The sequence below is a fragment of the Rhinolophus sinicus genome, chromosome 6 (assembly GCF_057876585.1).
Source record: "Rhinolophus sinicus isolate RSI-liver-muscle chromosome 6, RSI-T2T, whole genome shotgun sequence".
Classification (NCBI taxonomy): domain Eukaryota; kingdom Metazoa; phylum Chordata; class Mammalia; order Chiroptera; family Rhinolophidae; genus Rhinolophus; species Rhinolophus sinicus.
In genome coordinates, this window is record NC_142506.1 from 2,466,045 (window position 1) to 2,489,495 (window position 23,451).

Consider the following 23,451-nt stretch of genomic DNA (forward strand, 5'->3'; position numbering starts at 1 on the left):
CCGCAGGGAATCGTCTAACCCCAGGGCACACTGTGTCACATTCGGCTTCGCAGGCGTTGCTTGGCATTCTTACCTGTGACGTGGAGTCTGTTGTACTTTTTATTTCTCTCTTGTTCCAGTTCTCGTGGTATCAGTTGGAATAGTTCACTTAAGTTTTCTTCTTAAACCTATGAATTTTCCCAAGGTAATTCTGAGCATGAGATTTTTCATTTTTCTGAGAGAGTAACATGCTCACAGTTCATTTGAATTAACTCATTTTTTCATTTCGCCCTCACCGTAATCCAGTAAGTACGTAATTTTATGCTTCACACACACGAGAAACTAAGGCTGAGCGAGAGTGGTCATGCTTGTGACGCGTCAGGGACCCAGGACTCGTCTGCGTGGGGAGAGCACTCAGCGCGGGGTGGCTCATCCTTCTGAACTCCATGTGCACAGCCAAGGTCCCCGAGTCCCTGTTTCTGAAATGCCTAAGTGTGGGGACGTGAGTAATTCTAAAATGCCGTTGGTTTTCTTCTTTCATTTTAAAATCTATGATTGTTACTATTATTTTAGATCTGCACATTCACTGCAACCTTCCTCTGGTGACGAAATATCGACTAATGTGTCCGTCCAGCTTTACAACGGAGAAACTCAGCAACTTGTCATTAAACTGGAAAATATTGGAATGGAACCACTCGAGAAACTGGAAGTCACCTCAAAAATCCTCACCACCAAAGGTAAGAGCTTGAAATAGGCTCAGCCCCAGCAGTGATGCTCTTGATTGGCAGAAGGGACCCTTTACAGAACCCGTGTGCGAGACTCCAGGAGCTTTGGGGCCGTCCCGAAACTGGCGTGTGGATGATGTGTGAGGAACACACAGGGAGAGAGTGGAGGCCCTCGGGGAGGATTTTCTGGGGGGAGTGAATGAAGAGCTAGCAGGCTCAGACGCACGCCCGCCTGGGCCCCCCATCAACCGTCCAGTCGCTGTTTCCTAGGTGGGTCCCCGACAGCTGCTGCGCCCCACTCGCAGGCAGGTGTTGCTCCCTAGTCCCGAGGCACATGTGGCCTGGGGCCAGAAGACGTGTGTAGCAACTTGGCTTCACCATCTGCCAGCTCTTTGTCCTTTTTCTTTTTTTTACCTGAGTTTCCGCCTGGGTAGATGGGGGTGGCAGTACTTACCGTGTAAAGTTGTTCCTAGAATTCAGTGAGGAGACATGTGGCAGAATACCTGTTCTGATTGAGGTTAGTGAGCGGCAGGAGGCACAGACCCCGGAGCCCTCCCACGTAGCGCGCGGGGTGGCCGTTTGCAGAACAGCGCTTCCCAGCGAGAGCTTCGACCTGCCGTTGTTTTTCAGTTCCCATCCCAAGCTGCTGTACATTTGCCTGTGGGACTAAATGAATGGAAACAAAGCATCTGTTTCCAAAATATACAAAGGGGATAATTCCTGTCACTTACATCCTACAGAGCCCCCTAAACTGTCAGTGTTAATAACTGGTCTAATATATATGAGGAGCTGGGAAAAGGCCTCCAGCCGGGAGTGTGAGCGGGAATGCCCTGTGTGTGGGGGGGGCAGCAGAGACGGGAGGACTCACTATGGGCCACGAGCAACACCTCCTGCCGTGTGAGCAGTGGCTTTATGAAGCTCACTGAGTTGAGCTTCCGTAAGGGTCTCTTGAGTATCTACTCCATGCAGCTTTTCTATGGAATTAAACGTCCCCTTCTCCGGGCTCCATGATTTTCTTTGTGCTTCTGTTAGAGTTATTTCATGTCTCAGTAGTACAGTAATAACAGCTTTTACTTTGTAGGGCCAGGTGAGTGGGACTTCAGGTAATTTTTTCTCATGAAATAATCACCACACCCCTAAGCGGTCTTTTGAGGGGTGGGGGTGGCCTGTGTCTTTCTCTGCTGCGTCTCCAGCGCCTGAGAACTAGACCAGCGCTCGTCGCATGGTAGGTGCTCAGTACGACAGCACGAGTCCCTCCGTGGAGGGTTGTCAGGAAGCTGGCGTGTTACTGCAGAGCCTGGCGGCGCCCACTGACGTGCTCAGCTCACGCTTGCTTTAAGATTGCGGAGCGTTCGAGGTGCAGCCCCTCTGTAGCTTGGCCGTGCAGGAGGCCTGCCCGCGCCCCCACCCCCTTCTCCTTCCCCCGTTCCTGACGCCTGGAAGCACCCAGGGTCCTGTCGGGCCTCACAGGTCTCTGGGCACGTGCTCATTCCCCTCGGAATGAACCCCTTTTCTTCATGAAAAGAAACGTTTCTTGTGGGTTTTCTTTTCCTCCATCCTCCTTGCTTCCCTGTCCTGTTTTCATCCCTAGTCTTACAAACTCCTTTTTACAATCCTTTTGCATTTTAAGTACATGGTAAGGATCAGTGATATTAAGAGTCAAGCAGACCTCTGGGGGCCCTCTCAGGTGTCTAAACTGTCCTTTAGGCTCTGGGGTGAGCGTGTCCCTATGGTCACAAGCCCCCGACGTGGAGATGAGCGTTTCTAATCCACCCGTCCAGATGTCACGCAGTCATGCTAATGACAGTCGTTTGTCAGCACGTCTTTATTTGTAGGAGGTTAAAGATGCAGACTTCCGCCTTTCCTTAAATAATCACAGATTTCATTGTAGTTAAGCCCAAATGAAGATGAATTTATTGTACTTGCTTTTGAACAAATCTGAGAAATGTGTGAGTCTGCGCTGTGCACACACATAGGTGCACACGCCCACCCCTTCTTTTCTTTATTCTGGTTTCATTTTTGGTCAAAAAGCGATGACTCCATGTGGGTGTAATTAAAATCCCTGAGTGTGGGCATGGAGGTGAGATTCTCGTGAATGGTGTGGCACAGCGTCTGCGGTTAGAAGCAGGTGTGGACGGTGCTCCTCCCTGGAAGGTCGACAGCGGTGCCACCTCCCGTTTCACTGTCGATGGAAGACGGCCAGCGCCCCTCGAGGGCACGCCACGGGCCTCGGGCATTAAAATCACGGCTGTTCTTTCTGAAACTAAACTCCACAGGGGCGTAAATCAGTGACAGGCTCAACTATTGATGTCAGTTAATTGTGTTATTCCTCACAGCAGGTCATTGTGTAGGGTTTCGAAAAGTCCGTCGGGCATTCCGTGTTGTACACAGCGAGGAAGGGAGGAAACAGGCCGCCTGTGAGGTGCACATGTATTACATCTGGTGGTGGGGCTTTCCACACTGCGGCAGCCATGGAAAAGTCTCTGGGCGCTGTGGACACGTCTGTCACTGCTCAGACAGAAGTGCCGTGGTCACTTGGCAGCGGGGGTGCTCCCTGTGAGAGGGGTTTGAATGGGTCTCTGTGAAGCCACAGAACTTAGTACAGAAACAAGCATGCAATTTGAGATCCTTCCACGGGCTTGGGAATAGTCAGATTCTGCGCACGGGACTGTGAATGTTAGTGGCCTTTTCTTGAGAGCCCGCGCTCCAACCAACTGAGCCATCCGGGAGCTCAGCGGCAGCTCAGCTCAAGGTGCCACGTTCAATCTTAGTTGCCGGGGGCACTGCCCATAACGGAGTTGAACCGGCAACCTTGTGGTTGAGAGCCCATTGGCCCATGTGGGAATCGAACCGGCAGCCTTTGGAGTTAGGAGCATGGAGCTCTAACCACCTGAGCCACTGGGCCGGCCCCCCTCTCTGGTTCTTGCTCCCAGGTCCTTGCTCCTATGGTCGGTTACCTCTGCCAGAGTGGGGTGTTGTGTGGCCTCTTCTCAGCCACTGAGAGGAGAAGCTGGATTTGGCTTCTTGCCCTTCCCTGCTCTGTGCATTGTCAGCCACGTGAATGCCCCAAGCTGGCCGTCTGGCTGTGTAAGGCTTGGTGCTGTCACCTGGGTGCTCCCAGGTCCCAGTACCCTTCGTGCGGTCATTCGAGAGCAAGCAGGGGCAGCTGGGGTGCGCCCAGCACCGGGCTGGCACAGGGTGGGTGAGGGACCCCAGGACTTCCTCCCATGCTCGCATCTGGTCTGCGGGTTCCGGGAACCGGACCCGAGGATCCTCACAGCCGACAGAACAACAAACGCGTGCCCTGCTCGGGGAGGACGGTGCCTCTGTCCAAACTGCCTGAGAGGCTCTCTCTGCACAGTTCAGAAACCATCTCAGCTTCCTCCTCGTTCTGTTTTTCCTGGAATGGTGAACTTGAACAACGACTGAGGGTGTGCCGGCATTAAAACTAGCAGATCAGAGCAAGGGCCCGCAAAGGAGTCAGCATAAGCCCTGTTCAACACACACGGAAGCAGACGTGCGGGGAGGCAGGGGCAGCGGGAGCAACGTTGCCAGTTCTGAGCACCGGAGGGGACCAGTCATAAGCTGGCCCAAGTGCCAGAAGGGTTGCAGTAAAGTCGCCTGCCCTGCTGAGTTTTTGGACTTTTTTTTTTTTTTTGGCCTGGTCTGTTTCTGAAGTGCTGTGCTATTTTTATGTAATTCTTTTTTTTTTTTTTTTTTTTTTTTTTTTTTTTAGCAGCAATGCGGAGCAAAGTTTTAAAAGTAAATCTTGTAGAAAACGATTTCCTACTTCTGAATATTGTCAAAGAATGGAGTGTCTTGGGGAACGGAAAAAAGGACGCAGTTTCTTTAGTCTCTCCTTCAGTTTTGTGCCAAGTCCCACTTGCACATTTGGGCGTGGATGGGGGTCGAGGGGCTGAGAGTGAGCTGCTGTGGCTGGTACTGGGCCTGTGGGGGGCGGGAAGGTAGGAAGCCCTCAGGATCAGGCCATCCTCAGCCCCTCCTTCCCTCCCTTCCTTCCTCAATTTTAAACTTAGTTGTGGTTCAGATTACGTTCTTTGGAGTGAGACACACAGGGTCTGAATCCTGACTTTGCCACGTACGGCTGGATGACTTGGGCCGTGGCACACACTCCTGCGACCGTGTGTCCCCATGATGGGAGAGTACTGTGCAGTCTGGTTGTTGGCACACACGCTCAGCCTTACCATGGTGCTGGCCGGTGGGCACATGTCGTTCGGACTTTTTTAGGCCTGGGCAAATCTGCAGGCATTTGACCATCTGCCAGTTTGCACGGCTGCAGTGGTCAACCCAGCGCTTTGGAGCAGTTTCTCCAGCTGGCAGAGTCGAGTCTGGGGACTCAGGTGCCCCAGGTGGCTGCTGTCCTTGTCGTCAGTTCCCTTTATTGCCTGGTCCTGCTGTAGAGCGCCGTGGAAAGCAGCTGCCGTGGCCCAGAATTCACCTCCCTGTCTTGGGCGGGCCACAGTCCTTAGCAGGCTCTGGCTGGCAGGCCAGCCTCACCAGGCTTCTCTCCTGTTACACTGGAGGGGGGTGGGTGGGGGTGAACCGAGATACAAGCGTGAACTGGTCGCGTGTGTGCACGCGTGAGTGTGTATGTGTGCGTGCATGTTTACGAAAGGAGGATAGATACTCACTGTACAAAATTCAGAAAACACGAAACAATTTGAAAGACCCGTGACCCCACTATTCAAGACAACCAATATTAGCGTATAGATAGGTGTGCTTTTCTCTTGTTTTCTACGTGCGTATTTTTATGCGGTTGAAATTATATTGTACGCTCAGTGTGGTAGTCTGCTTTTTTCACGTAACTTATTCCCATCTGTTCTACATCTAAATCTGAGATGATGCCTTGGAATGATTTGTCTTCTCTACATCCCACGCTTACTGAGTGCTTTCCGAGGGCCAGGGCCGTGAGTCACCGAGCGGGGAGGGGTGTGGACGGTTCCAGCAGCCCGCACAGTGCTGTGCACGCCACAGGAATTGTTTGCTTCTCATGCAGCCCTGGTGTCGGGGGCTCTGATGACCCAGTCAGGATGAGGAATTGGGGTCAGGGGAGTAGCAGGTTACATGCTTATTCCGAGTACTTCACTTCCATGAATTCGTTTTACAGTTGTGTAAACTGAGGCACACGATGCTTGGCAACTTACCTCAGGATACCCAGCTAGAGCCAGGATTTGAACCCAGGCAGTTTTCTCCTAAAGCCGGTGTCTGAGCCAGCACCTACCTTGCCTTGAGAGGTGGTCATGAGCTTCCAAGGCAGGCTCTAGTCCCTGCCTTCTGATTGATGGGTGGACAAGTGAACCACTCGACACGAGGGGTGATGTTCTAGTACAGGTGTGTGCACCAGAGCCGAGGAGCAAGGTGGGATGGGAAAGGCAGCGCATGGAAGGAACCTTGGAGTTGGGCTCAGGATGAGTCGGACGCAATTCACTCTGCAGGGAAGTGGGTCAGGCATTCTGGGCAGCGGGAGCAGCATGTGTGGTGGGGTAACGGGGGCACTGGGGTCCAGGTGGGGAAGGCGAGGAGGAGCGGGCGAGGGGTGAGACAGACTGCTCTTCCCAGGGCCCACGCTGGTTCAGCTGGAGATGCTCCCGAGAGCCCTCCCCTAGTCCCATTCCATCCACCGGAAAGGATCTGAATGAATGGCTGGCTGCTGGTGGCTGTGTTTCGGAAATGGCCCGATGGCATTGTGGGGAGGGGAGGCCTTTGCAGGGCCGGGGCATCTCAGCCGGTATTGTCATTTCACAGAAGGGCTGCCCACCACTGCATTAGCAGATGGGCAGCCGTTTAAAGATGTCCGTGTACTTCAGTCTTCCTGCGGCTTTGGGACCTGGCTTTCCAGCACGCAGGGCCCGACTGGTTTTCTCCGAGACATGAATCTGTTTCTCTTTAAGGTGGTAGAAAGGATTGGTTGTAGAGGAATGGCGGCTGAACTCTGAATTTGTAGGAGCGAAGAGGCAATGACGTTGGCGGTGAGGAAGCAGCGTGGTGGCTACGAAGGTGACTGGGCTCCCAGCGTGGTGGCCTGCCTCCCTGTGCCTCGCTCAGAGAGCGGTGGTGGCCTGGCAGCACCCAGGCTTCTGAAACGGCCTTGGTACTGCGATCTGCCACATTGCACATGGCTGGCGTTTTTCTTTGCTTTTTGCGAATGCGTCAGAGTTTTCTAGGGGTTTTGGTAAGTCTCATATTCGCTCAGTTCTGTCATCGTCATCACCATCATTGTTGTCATTGCAGAAAAATTGTACGGCGACTTCTTGAGCTGGAAACTAGAGGAAACCCTTGCCCAGTTTCCTCTGCAACCTGGAAAGGTGGCCACTTTCACCGTCAACATCAAGGTGAAGCTGGAGTTCTCCTGCCAGGAGAACGTCCTCCAAGACCTCAGCGACGGTAAGCCCCCCCATTTTAATTTGCCCGTGTGGCCCCCGCTGCATGGCAGCAGTCACCGTGCCTGCTGTTCTCTCTCTGAGCCTTGCTCGCCATTCATGAAGCCAAGCTGCCCGAGACCTCTCCCCGGCCCTTAGTTAACCGACTGAGTTACTGTGTGGATCTGAAAGTAATAAACGTGCTTCTTCGTTAAACGATTTCTTAATTCACATTCTTGCCTAATTTTGTGCTCTGCCAGGAGGTCATTCTGAATTGGTGGAATGTGGGAACGACTGCATTTTTTCAAGTATGTAACTGCTGAGAACTAATGAGCTGGATGTTAAAGTTCTTCCAAGTCTGGTGATTTCTCTGAGATGGGACCTGTTTACACGTAGGAATAGCTGATCAGGGATGAGATTTCATGGATTAATTATTTCAAACTACGACGCGTGCATCCATTCATGCATTTGGAGGCATTGTGGGCGCGTTAGCTCAGGCTGCCGTAACCGAGGCCACAGACAGCGTGGCCACACAATGGACGTTTATTTCTCACAGGTCTGGAGGCTGGAGAAGGGGGCTAGTGTGCTTGGTTGGATTCTGGTGAGGACCCTTCTCCTGGCTTCAGACAGCTGCCCGACCTCCCCGTGTCCCCACGTGGCAGAGAGAGAGAGAGCCGTGGTGTCTCTCATATGGACACCAACCCTGTGGGTTGGGGCCCCACCCTGAGGACCACATTTAACCTTTCTCACCTCCTCACAGGCCCCTTCTCCAAATATAGTCTCATGACGGGGGGGTGGGTGGGGGGCTGAGGGCCTCAACAGAGACCTTTTGGGGGCACATTCAGACAAAGAGTATTACTGGGGTCAGTTAGCGGGTTCTCTGTGTAACTTTGGTGAGTGACTGACCGCTCTGTACCATAACCTCCTAATTTATAGCATGATAATACTGTCCATTTCTGGGCTTATGGTGAGTGCTTGTGCTTCAGCTGGGATACAGTAAAGGTTTAACTGTGTTCGTTATAACCCCTCCCACTGCTCATCTGTGACATTACAAGACATTTAATTACTTCTCATTATGAGGTAAGCACTCAGCTAGGCTCTTGGAAAGTGGAGATGAGTCTGTCACCTGGAGAACAATAGTAATGACAGCTGACACCTAAGAGGTTTACAAAAATCACCTCGTGTCATCCTCACAGTAACCCTCTGAAATAGTGCTATTGATAGCTCCATTTTACAGAGGAGAACATCAAGGCACAGAGAGGCTGAATAATTTTTCTAGGGTCACACAGCTAGGAACTGGTGGAACTGGGCTGTGAACCCAGGCAGCCTGACTCTATAGTCTGTCCTCGTAATCATTCCATAGCCCCTTGTTGCCCAGAGGGTCAGCCAGAAAAATAAATGTGAATAGAACACCCGAGACTCAGAGACGTGAGGAGCTGCAGCTCACTTTATCTGGTAGGGTCCAGCAGGGGCTCCCACCGTGGATGTGTGACTTGCACCTGAGCCAGGAAGTTTCCTAGTTGCAGCGAAAGTGTGGGCTCCACAGGCCTTGCTAGGGAGCGGCGGCCCAGGGGCCCAGAGGCCTGGCCAGCACTTAAGAAGTAGGTTTCCTCCAGAGACTGATGTCTCTATCTGGGGACTAGATTCTGTCCCTGGCCAGTCTCCCTCAGCCTTTCCCATATGCTTAGGAAATGATCCCGTCATGTTGAACTTGCAAGACTACGTATGGGTTTTGTTTTCCAATGATGGGCATTACTGTCCTCAGGCTTCTCCTGCCCCAGGAGTCTCCAGCCACCCTGGCCACCCTGTGCAGGAGCGTGCCCAGCCCAGCCTGCCCCAGGGCCTTTGCACTTGCCGTTCTCTTCCTTAGACTGCTGCTCCCCCACAATTCCACAAGACTCACACCTGATTTAGATCACAGTTCAGGTGTCTGCCCAGTCAAGAGGCCACCGGAGCCCAGACGACGTCAGCTACGGTAGCACCTTCCCTCCCCGTCATTACTTGGTCCACTGCGCTTGCTCCTGGAAGTAACTGCCTGCGTCCATCTGTTAGATGCTAAGTTTCACGGGAACAAGGCCTCCGTCGGTCTCACTCAGGCCTGTATTTACGATATCTAAGCCCGATGGAGGAAGGGCAGCTGTGCGTTTGTAGCGTGGGTGAGTGAGTGGGCGCCGCTCCTGCCCTCGGTGTGGGGGCTCCGCCCTCAGGACCTCCTCTGAACTTCACCCACCTCCGAGCACTGTCGCATCGGGGGTTAGGGCTTCAACGTATGAAGTTTAGGGGACACACACATTCGGTCCATAACGCGCTTCTTCAGATTTGTTCTCCTGTTTCCCCCTAGTGCTTAGCCGTCGCAGGGCTCCTTGTATAACACTGATACTTAGTTATAAAGTTTATATTACTAACAAAGGGAGGAAAACAAGTTTACTGTTGGACACATTAGGAACTAATGATTATACCTGGCCTTAAGAAATATCAGATGACGTGGACTTTTTTTTCTGTTTGTAAACTGCTTTATACGACTGGCCTGCATTTTTCTAGAGGTAGATGGAGGGTTACAGGCAGAGGTTCTGACTTTTATTCCCATGAAGGGAGTTCGGTAGAATAAATGGTGCCTGACATCTGTCCAGAAAATGCTTGATTAACTCTTATCCCAGGGGTATGTCTTGGAGGTAGACTTCCAGATGTGCGATGTGAGGGAAAGGTGACCGTGACCTCTGCTGCTGGCGCTCTGTGGCATGCTATTCCTGAGGAATAGAATGGAAGGCCTCAAGGTGGGAACCTTAGCTTTTACCGTTTGTTTGTTTTGGTGGCTATTTGTGTGTTCAGTGCAGACTTTTATTTTTTTTAATGTTCTTGTTTGTCTGCCTTTCTTACAGAGCCCTGGAGCAGTGTCTCTGCCCTTCTAAGCTGGAAGTATAATTCCAGCTTGGGGTTTGTAGTCTGGAAATACCTTCCTCTATCTTTAAAATGAAAACCAAATAAAAACGAGCTAGAATTATGATTACCAAGTGGTTAGTGAATGTAAGGCTGGTCTCATTTCCGATCACGTGGACGCATCACGTACGTGCAACCTAACAGTTATAAGTAGATGCCCTCTTTATTGAGTATGGTTCATAGATGCTCTGGATGGTTGTTTATGTAGCAAACTGTAGAATTCGAGACACAGACTCTTCATTCCACAGCTGGGGCTAGTTTCACAGCGGAGACTGGACAATCAGGCTCACAGGGACCCTCACGGCGTTTGGCCCGTCGGTGACGCGTTGTCATGTGTAGTCCAGTCTGAGGGATCGGGAGGCCGTAGGTTTGCCTTTATTCAGGGACAGCTGTGCACTCAGTGGCAGGGACGCCTTTGTGGCCTCTTGGAACTGGGAGGTGACCCTTGTGTGGCTCTCCATCGGACGGTTTCAGGAACCCCCAGCTGTGGACCACTTGTGGGCCCAACTTGCTTTTCAGGCATGGACTCATTAACTAGGGTTACTGAAATTCGGAGCCACTTTAAAACTTACATACAGCTGTCACGCAAACCAGGAGACTGCATTCAGTGTACACAGATGGAAGACGATTAATACTGACTGCGCTTTGTCAGATACGCCTGTCGGTTCTGGGCTGACCACTTACTTTCGTTGTTTCTGTTTCATCTTCCCAACAGCTCTGTAAAAGTAGATGATTTTACACAACGATTCCCATTTTGTAAAGACAGGTGGGGACTGTTCTGGATTAAAGGAGATCGAAGAGATAGGACAATCAAATGCTACATGCAATCCTGACAGCTAGCCTGGATTTAAAACAAAAGACTCGTTGGACGTGTTTGGGCCCTCGGTGTTCTGTGCGGCCAGAGAGCAGGGGCTCCTTAGCGTCATCCAGCCACACGCTCTCACTTTCCCCCGAGGCAGAAACCCTGGGGGACGGTCTCCCGTGGCCCTGAGCTGGCCGCCGTGGGGGGTGGTGAAGTCACGCTGCTTCTGTTACCCCCTCCAGTGTGGCCAGCCCGGGACACTTTTGCTGCAGCTGTGTGCTGGCACTTCTCCCCCAGAGAAGGGGCTTCTAGTCCTGTATTTGTTTTTTTGGCCACCCCCACCCACCCAGGTGAGGTGAGGTGAGAGGCTGGGGGTCACTCTGGACTTTCTTTTCCTCTCACTGCTGAGGCTCCCCAGTTCATCACTAAGTCCTGTCTGTCCTTTCTCCTGAATGTCCGTTCCGTCTCCCCTTCCGCTTGGCGCACACTAGAAGCATCTTCCGTTTGAACCACCACGAATGAGAGCCTGGTAACTCCTTCCCCTGTCACTGGCCTGGCTGCCTGGGATCCATTTTCTATTAGGCGTGTTTGGTTTTATTTTCTCAAAAACAAGTATGCTTCTCACTTTGGCATAGAAGGCCGTGTAGTATCTGGTCCCAACCACCCCCCTTTTTTCTTGTGTCCTCCTTGGTGCTGCCCCATGCATGTCATCCTTTGGCCGTTCTGAAATCTTGAGTTGTTCCCCAGTTGCTGCCTTTGTGCATTTTCACACCCTGTTCTCCACCTGGAATGTCTCCCCATCCTGTGTCTGCTGACCCCTCACTTGGGTCATTCCTCTTTCAGCCCTAAGACCCCTCCCTATGTGTTCCCAAGGCCCGTGTGTTACCTTGGCAGCTTTGAACACCACTACTAGGTTTCGCCCGCTGCTTTCCTTTACGATCTCTGTTCCCAGTACAGGCCGACCTCATTTTATGGCGCTTCACTTTATTGCTCTCCACAACAGCTGTGCTTTTAACAAACGGAAAGCAAGACCCTCCACCTGCACAAAGACTAGGACTTGCTTCGTTGTGAGGCTCGTTTTATTGCGGTCGTCTGGGCTTGAACCCATGACGGCTCCATGGTGTGCCCGTCCCAGCCCAGGGCCTGGCCCAGAGAAGATGCTCAGCAAATATTTCCTGAGTGAGGGATGGAAGGCATGTTGCGAAGCCACACTGGGTGGTCCTGACCCTGCATTCTGGGAAGGGGTGCTGCTGGGCCTGACTGAGGGTGAGCGCCACCCCAGCAGGGAGGGAGGGAGGTGACAGCATGGAGGGGTCAGGAGAAAGAGAGGACCGAGGTGGGAGCGGGAGGTTAAGGCAGGCTGTGGGGGGCTTGACCCTCCAGACAAGTAATTCGGACTCTGTTGGCTGATGCTGGGGAGTCGCTGAAGGCTGTTTGAAAGGTGAGTGGGCAGATCGCAGGGCTGGCCTGAGGCGCACCTGGGGCGGTAGGTGACAGACGTAACAGTTCAAGGGGAGGCTCGGAGGCCTCAAGCAGGAGAGAGGCAGCTGGGCTGGACAGGAGGCCCAGTGCGGGAGGCAGGCTGTGCGGGAGGACGTCGTGTCTGCAGCCAGGGCTCAGGAGCCAGTCCCGCAGTGTGGTGAGCTCCCGTTAGCATTTCTTCTGTGCCCCATGGAAAAACGCATTTCTTCTGGCCTGAAATGTCTCTTGTTTATTAAGCTGAAGACAAACTCTGCCTGTGGGAAGTTGGAAGCAGTTCAATTCTGTGTCCAAAGCTGGAGTCTTGTGTAAGAAACCATATTGACGTTGGGCATTTCATTATATTTTGTCCCTTCACAGTCAATGATGACAGATGCTTCAGCTTCTCGTTGTGACCAGGGGTTGATTTGATTTGGGAGCTGCCACTGGAATATAACACATTCCCTTCCGTAACGTGTCCATTTTCCTGGTATTGTACTCTGAAATTGGGGTGTCACTTGGTGTCTATGTCTTGGTCTGCCGCTCTCTCTGAAAAGAAATACTAATTTTTAGAAATCTCAGTCTTTAAAACATAAGGACAATGACTCATCCTGAATTACAAAGGTGGTTGGAATCTTCATGCCGTTGCGTTTCTTTTTTTCTTTGTCATTCCTCGATGCCTGAGACTTTCACAAACATTTGATTTTAAGAAGGCAGTGATGGATTTTAGTGAAACGGGCTTTTTCTGAGGCCAGAACATGTAGGCGATGGAACGAGAGGACACCTTTGTTGAGCGCTTGCTACGTCCCGTTGTCAAGGCTCTTCCTGTAGGTTCTCAGAGATCTCACCATATTCGAGAGGAGGTTCCGAGGCCACCCCGTCAGGCCACCTTTCCTCTGGCCTCCCGGCCCGGCCTGTGGCCCAGCTCCGTGTCCCTGTGCCCCTGGGCCTTCGCACTATACACCACCCACATCGAGGGAAGGCAGCATCTTGCTTCTGATCCCAGCTCCTGGCTCCACCCCTGCAGGTCAGCTCCAGCCTCTGCATCTCCCTTTGTCTTCTGTTTCTCATGGGTTTCATTTGCTGGTTCTTTCTTTCCCGCTTTACCATTAGGGCTCCATCCAACACCCTCTTGTACTTTCTTTCAGAGCTCACTCTCTCGAGACTCTCTCATCGGCTCAGATGGGTTCAGTGACACGTCCCCCACCCCAGCCAGCTGGACCTCTTCTCTGCAGCCCTGGTCCACGTGCCTGAAGGCTCTCGCGTTTCGGGGGAGGTGGGGCAGGTGGCTCTGGGTGGAGGTTTGGATCGTGGCTGCTGGTCCCCATCCCCAGCGGTGGGGGTCTTCCGTCAGCACCCTCGTGCTCATCTTTGCTCTTGCAGATTAAGGCTTTGAGCCACTAGGGAGAGGAGAGGAGAGGCTGGTCTGGTGCAGTGACCGCTGTCCTCTCCCACCCAGCACCAAGATGCCTTCTCGGGGTCTTTTATCTCTGCCCTCCCCCCACCCCGGAGCTCTTGGTGGTAAAACTCATGCATGACGTGGACAGCAGGCCCCAGGAGCCTTACTCTTTTGTAGCCCACATGGGGCCGCTAGCGTTCGCTCACCGTTTCTGGGGAACCTTGTCACTGCGTTTTACGGTGTCCGCATAGGCCCACCGAGGCCTGTGCCGGGGTCCTGCTTGTCCTGGGGCATCTGTGAACAGACTTCAGTCCTCTGATTGGCTCAGGAAAAGTTCATTTGCAGTTATGCAGCTTGTCCCTTGCCTTCAGGGTGGGGACAGTGCTTTTGTAAGCTCTTGGCTACAGTCCGAAGTCCACATCCTGCATTTTCATTCCAACCCGCAGTCGTTTTCAGGTTGTGTTGGCCATTGGTGAGATGACGCACTGCTTTTGTTTTGTTTTCAGTGGTTCTGTGCTTTTGTTCAGAAGGAAAAGCTTGGTGACGCGTTGGTCAGCCTGGCCATTGGTATATTCAGCCCGTCGCACCCACCAGCTCTGACTCACAGGCAGTGATAGCTCGGCGGGGGGAGGTGGGCCCGCCTCCCTGGAGCCCCCAGGAGCACCTCTGAGCGAGACCGGAAGCCCCCCCGCTGCGTTCTTGCCCAGATGTCTGTCCAGTAACTATGGAGGTGTGCCTGTCCCCAGGCCACTGTCAGCCCTGCAGGTGGGAAGGTTGACTCAGTCCTTTGATGCTGGAAAGGAACTTCCTAAACTACCACCGGAGAATGAAAGCCCAGGCGCCTGCCATTCCTGAGGCAGCAGCCAGGGCCGAGGCCTTCTGCACCCACCGAGCGCCCAGCCAAGTGGGGGTGGTGCGCGGAGAGCAGGTGCGGTAGGCGCTCAGCACAGGGGTTTCAGAGGCTCTGTTTTTCTTCAGAGAGAAGGGGACGACGTCTGTGGACGGTTGCAGGTTGGTTTACTGTTACATTGTGCTGTTGCCCGTGCCAAATCTTGTCAGTTTTGTTGTGTTTCCAGCCCGTGTCTCTCTGCATTAGCACTGCTCTGACTGAAGCAGCTTCACAATGCAGTGAGTGGTCTTCCGCTTGGTCGCCCAGCTGCTCCTTCCGCCCCTCCTCTCCATCTTCCATGTGGCCCTCACAGTCATGTTTCTAAGGCAGAATCTGGACTGTTGGACAGTCCCATTGCCCTGTGGGTGAAGTCCGCAGGATGGCTTGTGCGGTCTGGCGCTGGCTGCCCGGTCGGCCTCGTTTCCTCTTCTCCCACAGTGAGTTTGTATCCCACAAGTGCTGCGTGGCTTGTATGTCTCTGGATTGCCGTGTCCTCTTATGCTTTCAGCCTTTGAGTGTAGACCAGTGGATCCCACACTTCTCTGCAAACTGGAATCACCTGGGGACCATGGAAATGGCCTGGTCCCCAACCCTAGACACTGATTTAATAAGCACGGGGTGTGACCTGGGCATCGGGGTTTTATAAAGTGTTCTGAATGATTCTTAAGTGCAGTAAAGTTTGGGGGCCTTTGATAGAGTATCTGTCTTCTCCTTGTCTTGAAAAACTCACGGTCACTCTCCTAGTTTCAGGTCAGTTGTTCCAAATTTGGGGCTTCTTCAAGCAGACAGTTACTTGTCATTTTCTATTTCCTGTGATGATACATTTTGAAATCTGATAGGGCAAGTTTCCTTTCTAGATTATTGTTTAGGAGCTTTTTGACTATTTTCTGTCCTTCCATCTTTATATAAATTTTAGAATCTGTTTGTCAGGTTCCTCAAAGTGGTCTGTTAGAATATTGATTGGGACGGTGTGGGGACAGAGCCGGGAGTGCAGTTTCCAGGCTCTCGGCCTCACGTGGAAAGGTGCTCACTTGGGTAGTAAATGGCCATCAACTGTGATTGGATGGCCATCAGCTGTGGCTAGTTGGCTGTCAGCTGTAACCAGTGAGCCATTGGCCACTAATATAACTGCCGTGGCTACGCTAGCAGAAAATTTGGGCTAGAAACAAGATGGTGGCTGGGAAGCGTGGACTGCAGTTAGCATGGTGGAGTGCGGGTTGTGGACAGTGTGGCTCCTGCTTCCTGTGTCTACAACCCAGCTGCCAGCAAAACGACAGTGGTGTGACTCCCCTACCTATGGCTCCGTGGGTGTTCGTTTTTGGCCTCACCGTGTCCTGCATTCTTATGCGGGGAGCGGGAGCTGAGACCCTGTATGACAGACAGCATTGATTGCATAGATGAATTTGGGGGAAAACTGACATTTCTATGATGCTAAGTCTTCCTATCTCTGAATATTGTCTCTTCATTTATTTGTCTTTAATGTCTTACAATAATGTTTTCTAATTTTCTCTATAAAGGTCTTAAAGTATTTTACTAGATTTGTTCCTAGATATTTTAGTTTTGTTTTTGTTATTAAAAATGGTACTTAGAGTCTTTTTATGGAAATATAACTTATATGATGCAGTAATGAGCACAAATGTTAAGTGTACATCCAGCGTGATGAATTTTTATTTCTGTGCTCGTGCTTGTCCCTGCAGCCGACACCCACACCTACGTACGGATGCTTTCCAGCCCCTGCAGGTGCCTTGGATCCTGCCCCATCTACAGCTTTACCCAAAGAGGGCTGCACTTACGATTTCTAGCATCATAGATTAGTTTCGCCTGTTCTTGACTTTCGTACAGAGGAACTAAATACAGTATATACTCTTTTGTGTCTTTTTTTTTTTTTTTCATTTTGGCTGCTAACGACACAGATTTATTTCTCTTGCAGTTCGGGAGGTCACAGGTCCGAAATGAATGGATGTTATTTGTTTATTTTTCTTCACTCAGCATCAGCTGAGATTTGTGCACGTTGCATTTTCCTCTTTTTTGCTGGCTGGTATTCCACCGCGTGTCCACGGCACTCGGGATGCATGTTTGGGTTTGCAGCTTCCGGCTGTTGTGAGTAGCTGTGAACGTTCCCATAGGGGTACTTAGTGGACCAATTCAGCAGAATACTCTTCAGCAATAAAAAGGACTGAACTACTGATACATGCAATCACTTGGAATTGCTCCAGGATAAGTATGCTGAGTGAGAGGAGCCTGACAGGAGAGAGTGTATGATATGGTATATGGGTCCACCTATAGTACGTTCTGGAAAATGCAAGCTGACCCATAGTGACAACAGCAGCTCCCTGAGGCTGGGGGGAGGCTGGGGGGAGGCTGGGGGGAGGCTGGGGGGGGCTGGAGGGGGGGGCTGCAGTAGATGGTATGCTCACCATCTCAGTCGTGTGATCGTCTTCGAGTGTCAGAACTGCCCCCTCGTACACCTTAAACATCTGCAGGTTATTATATGCTAATTATATCTCAGTAAGGATGTTAAAATAAGGCTGTGGAACGGGGAGACCGCCCAGAATGAAAGCGTGCGGGGAAGCGCTCTGCGGACAGCTGGAGGGGGTTCACGAGGGCGAGCAGGAGGGAGCACCTGTGAGGTGGGAGGAGCCAGGTGCTCTGCCAACAGGAAGGAAGCCCAGCGGGGTCATAGATGCTGGCAGGTGGAGGAAGCCAGTCCTCGCCCCCCTCCCCTCGCCTCTCCTGCCCTCCTCTCTCCTGGCCCCTCCGTGTCTCCCTGGGGTCAGCTCATTAGCAGGGAGGGTGCTGCGGTGTGAGGAGTAGGGAGCCTTGTTTGGGAGCAGGTGGGTAAACTTACTGGGGAATGCGGTCGGGTGCCGGGCAGTGGGGTGATGGTGGTCAGGTGCTGGACATTGGGGTGCTGGGTGGTGGGGAGGACACACTCCAGGCGCATGTTGTGGGTCTGAAGGGAGCTTGCTGGGCGCAGTGAGGTTTCCACCACTGACCGTTGTGTTCAGGTGCAAATGTGGAGAAAGTGGGTAGACGGGTTTAAGCTGGAGTGGGGCTTTCTGTCAGGTGAATAGAGGTAAGAGAGGGCAGTGGAACCATGGGTGCTTTTCAGGGAAGGGTTGTGTGTCCAGACCAGGTGTCAGTAGGCTATGACCTAGTGGCCAGAATCCAGCCTGCTGCCTGACTGTGTCTTACCGGAATGCAGGCTCTCCCCCACCTCCCCACCCCCATGTATTTGTGGGTGCCTGTTGCTGCTTGTGTGGCACAAGGGCAGAGCTGAGTGCTGGGGACAGAGAACTATGGCCGACAAAGCCTAAGGTATTTACTATCTGATCCTTTCCAGAGGACATTTCATGACCTTTGGTCCACCCCCTGGACTCTAAGACTGACGGCGGTAAAAAGCGTCTCCAAAATTCCGTGTTTCCCTGAAAATAAGACCTAGCGGACCAGCAGCTCTAATGCGTCTATTGGAGCAAAAATTAACATAAGACCTAGCCTTATTTTACTATAAGACCGGTTCTTACATTAATTTTTGCTCCAAAAGACACATTAGAGCTGATGGTCCAGCTAGGTCTCATTTTCGGGGACACAGGGTATACTCTCCTTGGAACAGCATTTGCTGACAACTCCCCCCGGGAAATGCTTGTCTCCTTCTGCCTTTGCAAATGTATTTTAGTCTGGTTTATTTTGTATACCTGTCGTGCGAGAGAAGAATGTGTATTCAGCCTTAAGCATTAGTGTCTCTTGTAAGTGTGTCAACCTGGACATGCTCCCCGAGTAGACCCATCCCTGGAGATGGCTGCTGAGCCATGGTGAGGGTCCTTAGGTGGGGTTCGGGGGTGCCTGGCATACAGGACCACGCGGGGTGCGTCGCAGCACAGCCTGGCTGGTGAGGGTGGGCGCAAGCTCATGTTAGGACTGAGATGGGTTGTTGGTCCCCGTTCTGCTGGCGGCCACCACCTGACGGCCCGACTTCCGGTTCTGGCCCTGCTCCTGCTGACCTGTGCAGCAGTGCTCATCTTCTTGGCACTGCTGCTTCCTCAGCAGTAGAACTGATGAAAGAATGCCTACCTTGCACGGTGGGTGTGAGGACCAGTGAGATGGCAGGTGCTAAGTGCCCAGGGCTGTGCCAAGCCCGTAGTAAACACGCAGCTCCCAACCCTTCCCAGCAGGGCTGTTTTTATTGTGACTGTGCGTTTTCTTTCTGCCACACAAATCCCACTTTTCAGCTGTCATTTCTCCCAACTGTCACCACGGTTGTGACATAGCTGAATCCTAGAGAGAAGTATTATTTTAGCACACACAATTGCATTTCTGAATTGCCCACAGAGACGCTCTTAATAGAAAAATTGAGCACTATAAACAGTGGCTGGAATTCTCCCTAAAAGCTCCATTGGATGCGTGACGATCTGGCAGCCTCTTCCCACTCCACTCGTTGGTCCTCCTGCTGGGCTGCCTTCGTCTGTTTGTGACTTGTTTGGTCTTGTCTTTCTGCTAATTGTCATCCCAGTCTGTTCTCTGTTCTATTTGTGGTAGCCGGTGCTGGCAGAAAAACTGGCCAAATGATTGGACAGGATTTTCTCCCCTGCGCCCCGCCCGCTGGACAGCGTCTCCTTCCTGGGCTTCCTGGTGATTTTCCCTGGCGACTGTGTGTCCGTCTCATCCCTCCCCGGCTCTGCAGCTGCCCTGCTCCTCTCCATCCCCGGCCGAGTATGGGCCCAGGGCTCACCTACCAGCCTCCTGAAGGCGGAGCCTGTCCCCACTTGTAATTTGTACGTTACTTGTCTTTCCACCCTCACTTGGATTAGACGGCAAAATTCTTTAGTTTATTAAGAAGCCACAGAGTGGCTTTTTAGTGTTTTTTCTGAGCTTGAAGATTACAGGTTTTTGAGGTTTCTTTGAGGTTTGTGTCTGAAACAGATGTAATTTTTAGCCTTCTTTGCCTTGTGGATTTGTAGTTTTCGTTGATTCCCTTGAGTTGGTTTCCATTTTACAGCCAAGACAACTGATGTTCATAGGGTTGTGTGACTTGCTTAGAGTCTCTCAATGTGATGGACAGAATGGCTGCAGGAAAGCCCCATACCTGTACCTTTATAGTGTGTGATTCAGGGAAGATATACCCTCCCCCACCACCCCCAAATTTGTAGATCGAATCTCATAGAAAGACTCTGCATGGCCTTTCTCGTGTCTTTTGTCTGTCTTGCTGGACCAACTCCATCTGTGGCCGTGGCTGGGTTAGGGCCACTGCGGATCCTGCCAGAAACATGAGGGGTGGAGCTGGAGCTGCTCTGTAGGGAAGAGCGGAGAGCCAGGCAGACGGCAGCCAGCCACTCGTGACACCTTCCCACAGCAGTCCCTGGCCTCTGGACCACTGCAGGAGTGAGGGAGTGAGGGGTTAGCTTTGTTGGACGTGCAAAGCAGCATTGGCATTTCCAAGGCCCGAAAGAGCCTGCATCCTGCAGGAGCCAGCAGTGTCTGCATAGCTGCCAGTGATGGGGCTTTCCCTTGGGAAGAGCTCAGTAGCCGTGTCCCAGGCCTTAGGGGCGGGGGTGGGGGGGCACCTGGCCTTAACTCAGAGAGGACGACCTGGGGGGCTGAGTGACATTTAGCATCGTCAGCTCCGTGCTCAGTTTACAGGCTCCTCTTGACCTAGTTTCTGGGGCAGGATGCTGAAAAGTGTGCAGTTTATGTTTTGCAAATGTCTGTGTTCATAATACTAGTTCCCTTCACAGCAGGCACCTTGCAGTAGTGGAGAGGTTTTACAGGCTGTGCCCATGGTGCTGGGAGAATTCAAAGGGCAGGCACATCGCATTCGAGCCTAGCAGCTGTGCACTGATGCACTGAGTGTTTGCAATGGGGGTTTTGCACAGAGACACAGGGTGAAGTTCCATTTAACCAGGAGTCGGTTGTTGAGTGTGACTTTGGGATGAAGTATTTTTGTTGAACACCGTGTGCAAACTAAGTATTGAATTTGACCCTGTAATTGATTGATTCCTTTACTTAACATTGAAGGAGGGTTTATGATTTGCTAGAGCCTGTGCTCGCCCTTGTGGAGGATACAACAGTGAACGTGACGAGGATTCGGTCTTTAAGGAGTTGAGAACATGGAAGGAACCTGAGACGAGCATCAGGTGCTGTGACAATGAGAATAGCTATTTTTATTGAATGCTCGCCAGGTACCAGGCGTTGTGATAAGCACTTTACATACTTCCAGGTAATCCTACCATTTATGCTGTAGTTGTTCCCACTTCGGGGATGAGGGATTTGAAGCAGAGAGGTTACGTGGCGTGGCAGAGGCCGCTCAGCCAGATGCTGGGGAGGCAGGATGCAGGCCGCTGGCCGCTCTGACTCCCCACCACGGCCCTGCCACACAGCCTGTCTGCCTGGATACAGGGCTGCAGGCAGTGAGCATGGCTCGCAGGGTCGACGGGTGTTAGAGCTCAGGGAGGTGTACTTGCTGGCAGCCCGGGCGAGTAGGGAGGCCTGTGGAAGAGGATGCATTTGGCCTGGGAGAAAGACACCGGGCGGGCCAAGGAGGGTGACAAAGACCGTGCTCTTGGCAGAAGAGTTGCCTGAATCCGGTAGCAGGGCTGACACTCTTCAAAGCAGGGCTGTGGTCCCTGTGAGGCCGCTCTGCTTCCAGGCTGCCCCTCACTTAGTGTGTCGTCCTTTGGGGTCCCACCCAAGGCTTCTGGGCCTCCTCTCTCCTTGGGGGACACTCAGCCCCAGCGTTGACCCCACCTGGTCCTGTGAGTGTGGCAGACACCCTGCTCACACTCCCAGCCTCTTGGTGAGCTCTTCTGGAACCTGCAGGTACCTCTGGGGAAATGTGTGCCAGGCTTGTACCTCATATCTAGAGCCGGCGAGAACTTACGTGCGTGGAAGTCAGGCTGCTGGAGGGTCACAGGTAGAACACTGAGGACAGAAACTGGAGTGCTCTTTCCAGTTATTACTGATTTTTGAACAAAATCTCTTACATTAAAAAAACACCCAGTTAACTTCTTACTTATTCTTTCTTTATTCTTCCATTTTAGATGGAATCAGTGTGAGCGGCTTCCCACTGTGCAGTCCCTTTCGACAGGTTGTTAGGCCCCGAGTGGAGAGCAAACCCGTGAACCCCCCTGAGGGCAGCAAACCTGGGGACTCCAGCCACGTGAAGGTGAGTCGGTCCGACAGGTGCAGCCTGCCACGTGGCCTGGCGTTTGCCTTTTCGGAGGCAGAGTTTGGAGTCTTTTCCAGAAAGGAAAGGAAGCGAGCATCAGACAGCAGAATCGTATTTGTGGCAAGTGGTGCCTCAGTGTGCTGCATTCTGTGCAGCGTTTTGGGGGGCAGTTACATGGAGCCTGAATGCATCGTGTCTCGTGTTGTAACCTTTGTTTCCTGGAAGTGGTGGGAATTTGTGGGTGGAATCTACTGATCGCAGTAGAACATCTCTTGCCTTTTTCTTACTCATTTGAAAAACTTATTTATTGTGCCATTATTCTCTGTTCAGATATTTATCCCGTAAACGTCTCATAGTCCTTTGGCAACTCTTTCCGCTCCCTGGTTTATAAACACCAAGGAGGCCAAATGGGTGTACAAGTATCGGGTGCAGAGTTGAGGGGACGTTGGGCTTCTCGGGGGAGGGGGGACAGAGACTGTTGTCTCCAAGGAGGTCCCGGCTGGTAAACCAGGAGCTCCGTGCCCACGTCACCAGCATTTGGGAGCTGTGCTTGGCCAAGCCTGTGGGACAGTGTGCAGGGGAGAGGGCTCAGGGTCTGAAGAGCTGTTGCTGGGCTGCAGGCCGCAGCGTCACCCAGACGGGCTTTTCAGGTGGGCGTGCGCACTGGCCCGGCCCTTTGGGGTACTGCTCCCGGCCTTGATGCCAGCCTGTCAGAGGGCACTGACTGATCTGGCCAGGCTGTTTGTGTCATCGGTACGAGGAATTGGGGCTGCTCTGACAAAAATGAGAGGGGGTGGAGGGACATGGACGCATCCAAAGTGCGGTCACGGCAAGAGAGAATAGAGGTCACTCTGAAGTTGTAAGGAACCGGGGTTTCGGGGGACAGTGCTGTCCTCTATTTAGGGCCCTGCGGTGGAGAGGGGGTGCTGATGCACCTGGGAGCTCTCCGCCTGAGCTCACACAGAAGCCTGTGCGCTGTGTTAGGACTCCTGTGTTGGTCAAGGCCCTGGATGGACAGAGAAGATGCTTCTCAGCGGAGCGAGCGTGGGCACAGGCGTGAGACCGGGCGACATGCGTGGACTCTGCGGTGTTCTGTGCTGGGGGAGGTTGTTGTTGGGAGTGAGGGAGGGAAGCTGGAGCGGTGACTCCCTGTGTCACGGGCCCCTGGGTGTCACAGCGCCTGCAGCCTCCTGGTGACCGACACCAGCCTGTTCGTGAGTGTCTCCCTGGGCTCAGGTCCTCAGCATCGTCTCGTTGCCTCTGCACTCAGCTCCACTGTGTGGCCTCCGCCCTGAGAGTTTAGGGTAAAACCCCAAATTCAGGACATCGTTCTTCGTACTCGGTTGGGTAGGGGAGGCTGTGGCATGGGTTTTGTTTTCTTCAGTGGGGGTTGCAAGGCTGAACGTGGTTTTTTTTAAGGATTACAAATGTATATAGATGTCGGTGAATGTTTGTAAATGTATTTAACTGTGATCATTTCAATATAGTTGCCATTTATTGAGTAAGCCCTGGGTGTCAGGCACGTGTACATACGTTGTTGTAAGTTGCCATGACAACTGCTTGAGTAGGTGGTCTTAGCCTCCAACGAGGGAACCCAGGCTCCAAGAGGTGATGTGACACCGTCTGTCACCCACCGTAACCCCAGGCTGTCGCACTGTGACACCTTCTCCTCCACCGCCCTCCTGAATTTTACTTGTGAACAGAGTCTCAAAGCCTCTTG

The 23,451-nt window shown here is 52.4% G+C and overlaps 1 protein-coding gene across 7 annotated transcripts in view; it reads left to right on the forward strand.

The window, feature by feature from the left end:
• TRAPPC9 (trafficking protein particle complex subunit 9) overlaps positions 1-23,451 on the forward strand; it is a 320,362-nt gene that overhangs the window by 81,993 nt on the left and 214,918 nt on the right. For all 7 annotated transcript variants that reach the window (XM_088798934.1, XM_074316658.2, XM_088798935.1 and 4 more), the window contains 3 exons: positions 553-716; positions 6,957-7,109; positions 21,604-21,728. In XM_088798934.1, coding sequence (XP_088655060.1) covers positions 553-716; positions 6,957-7,109; positions 21,604-21,728 — 442 coding nt within the window. The remainder of the gene's footprint in view (positions 1-552; positions 717-6,956; positions 7,110-21,603; positions 21,729-23,451) is intronic.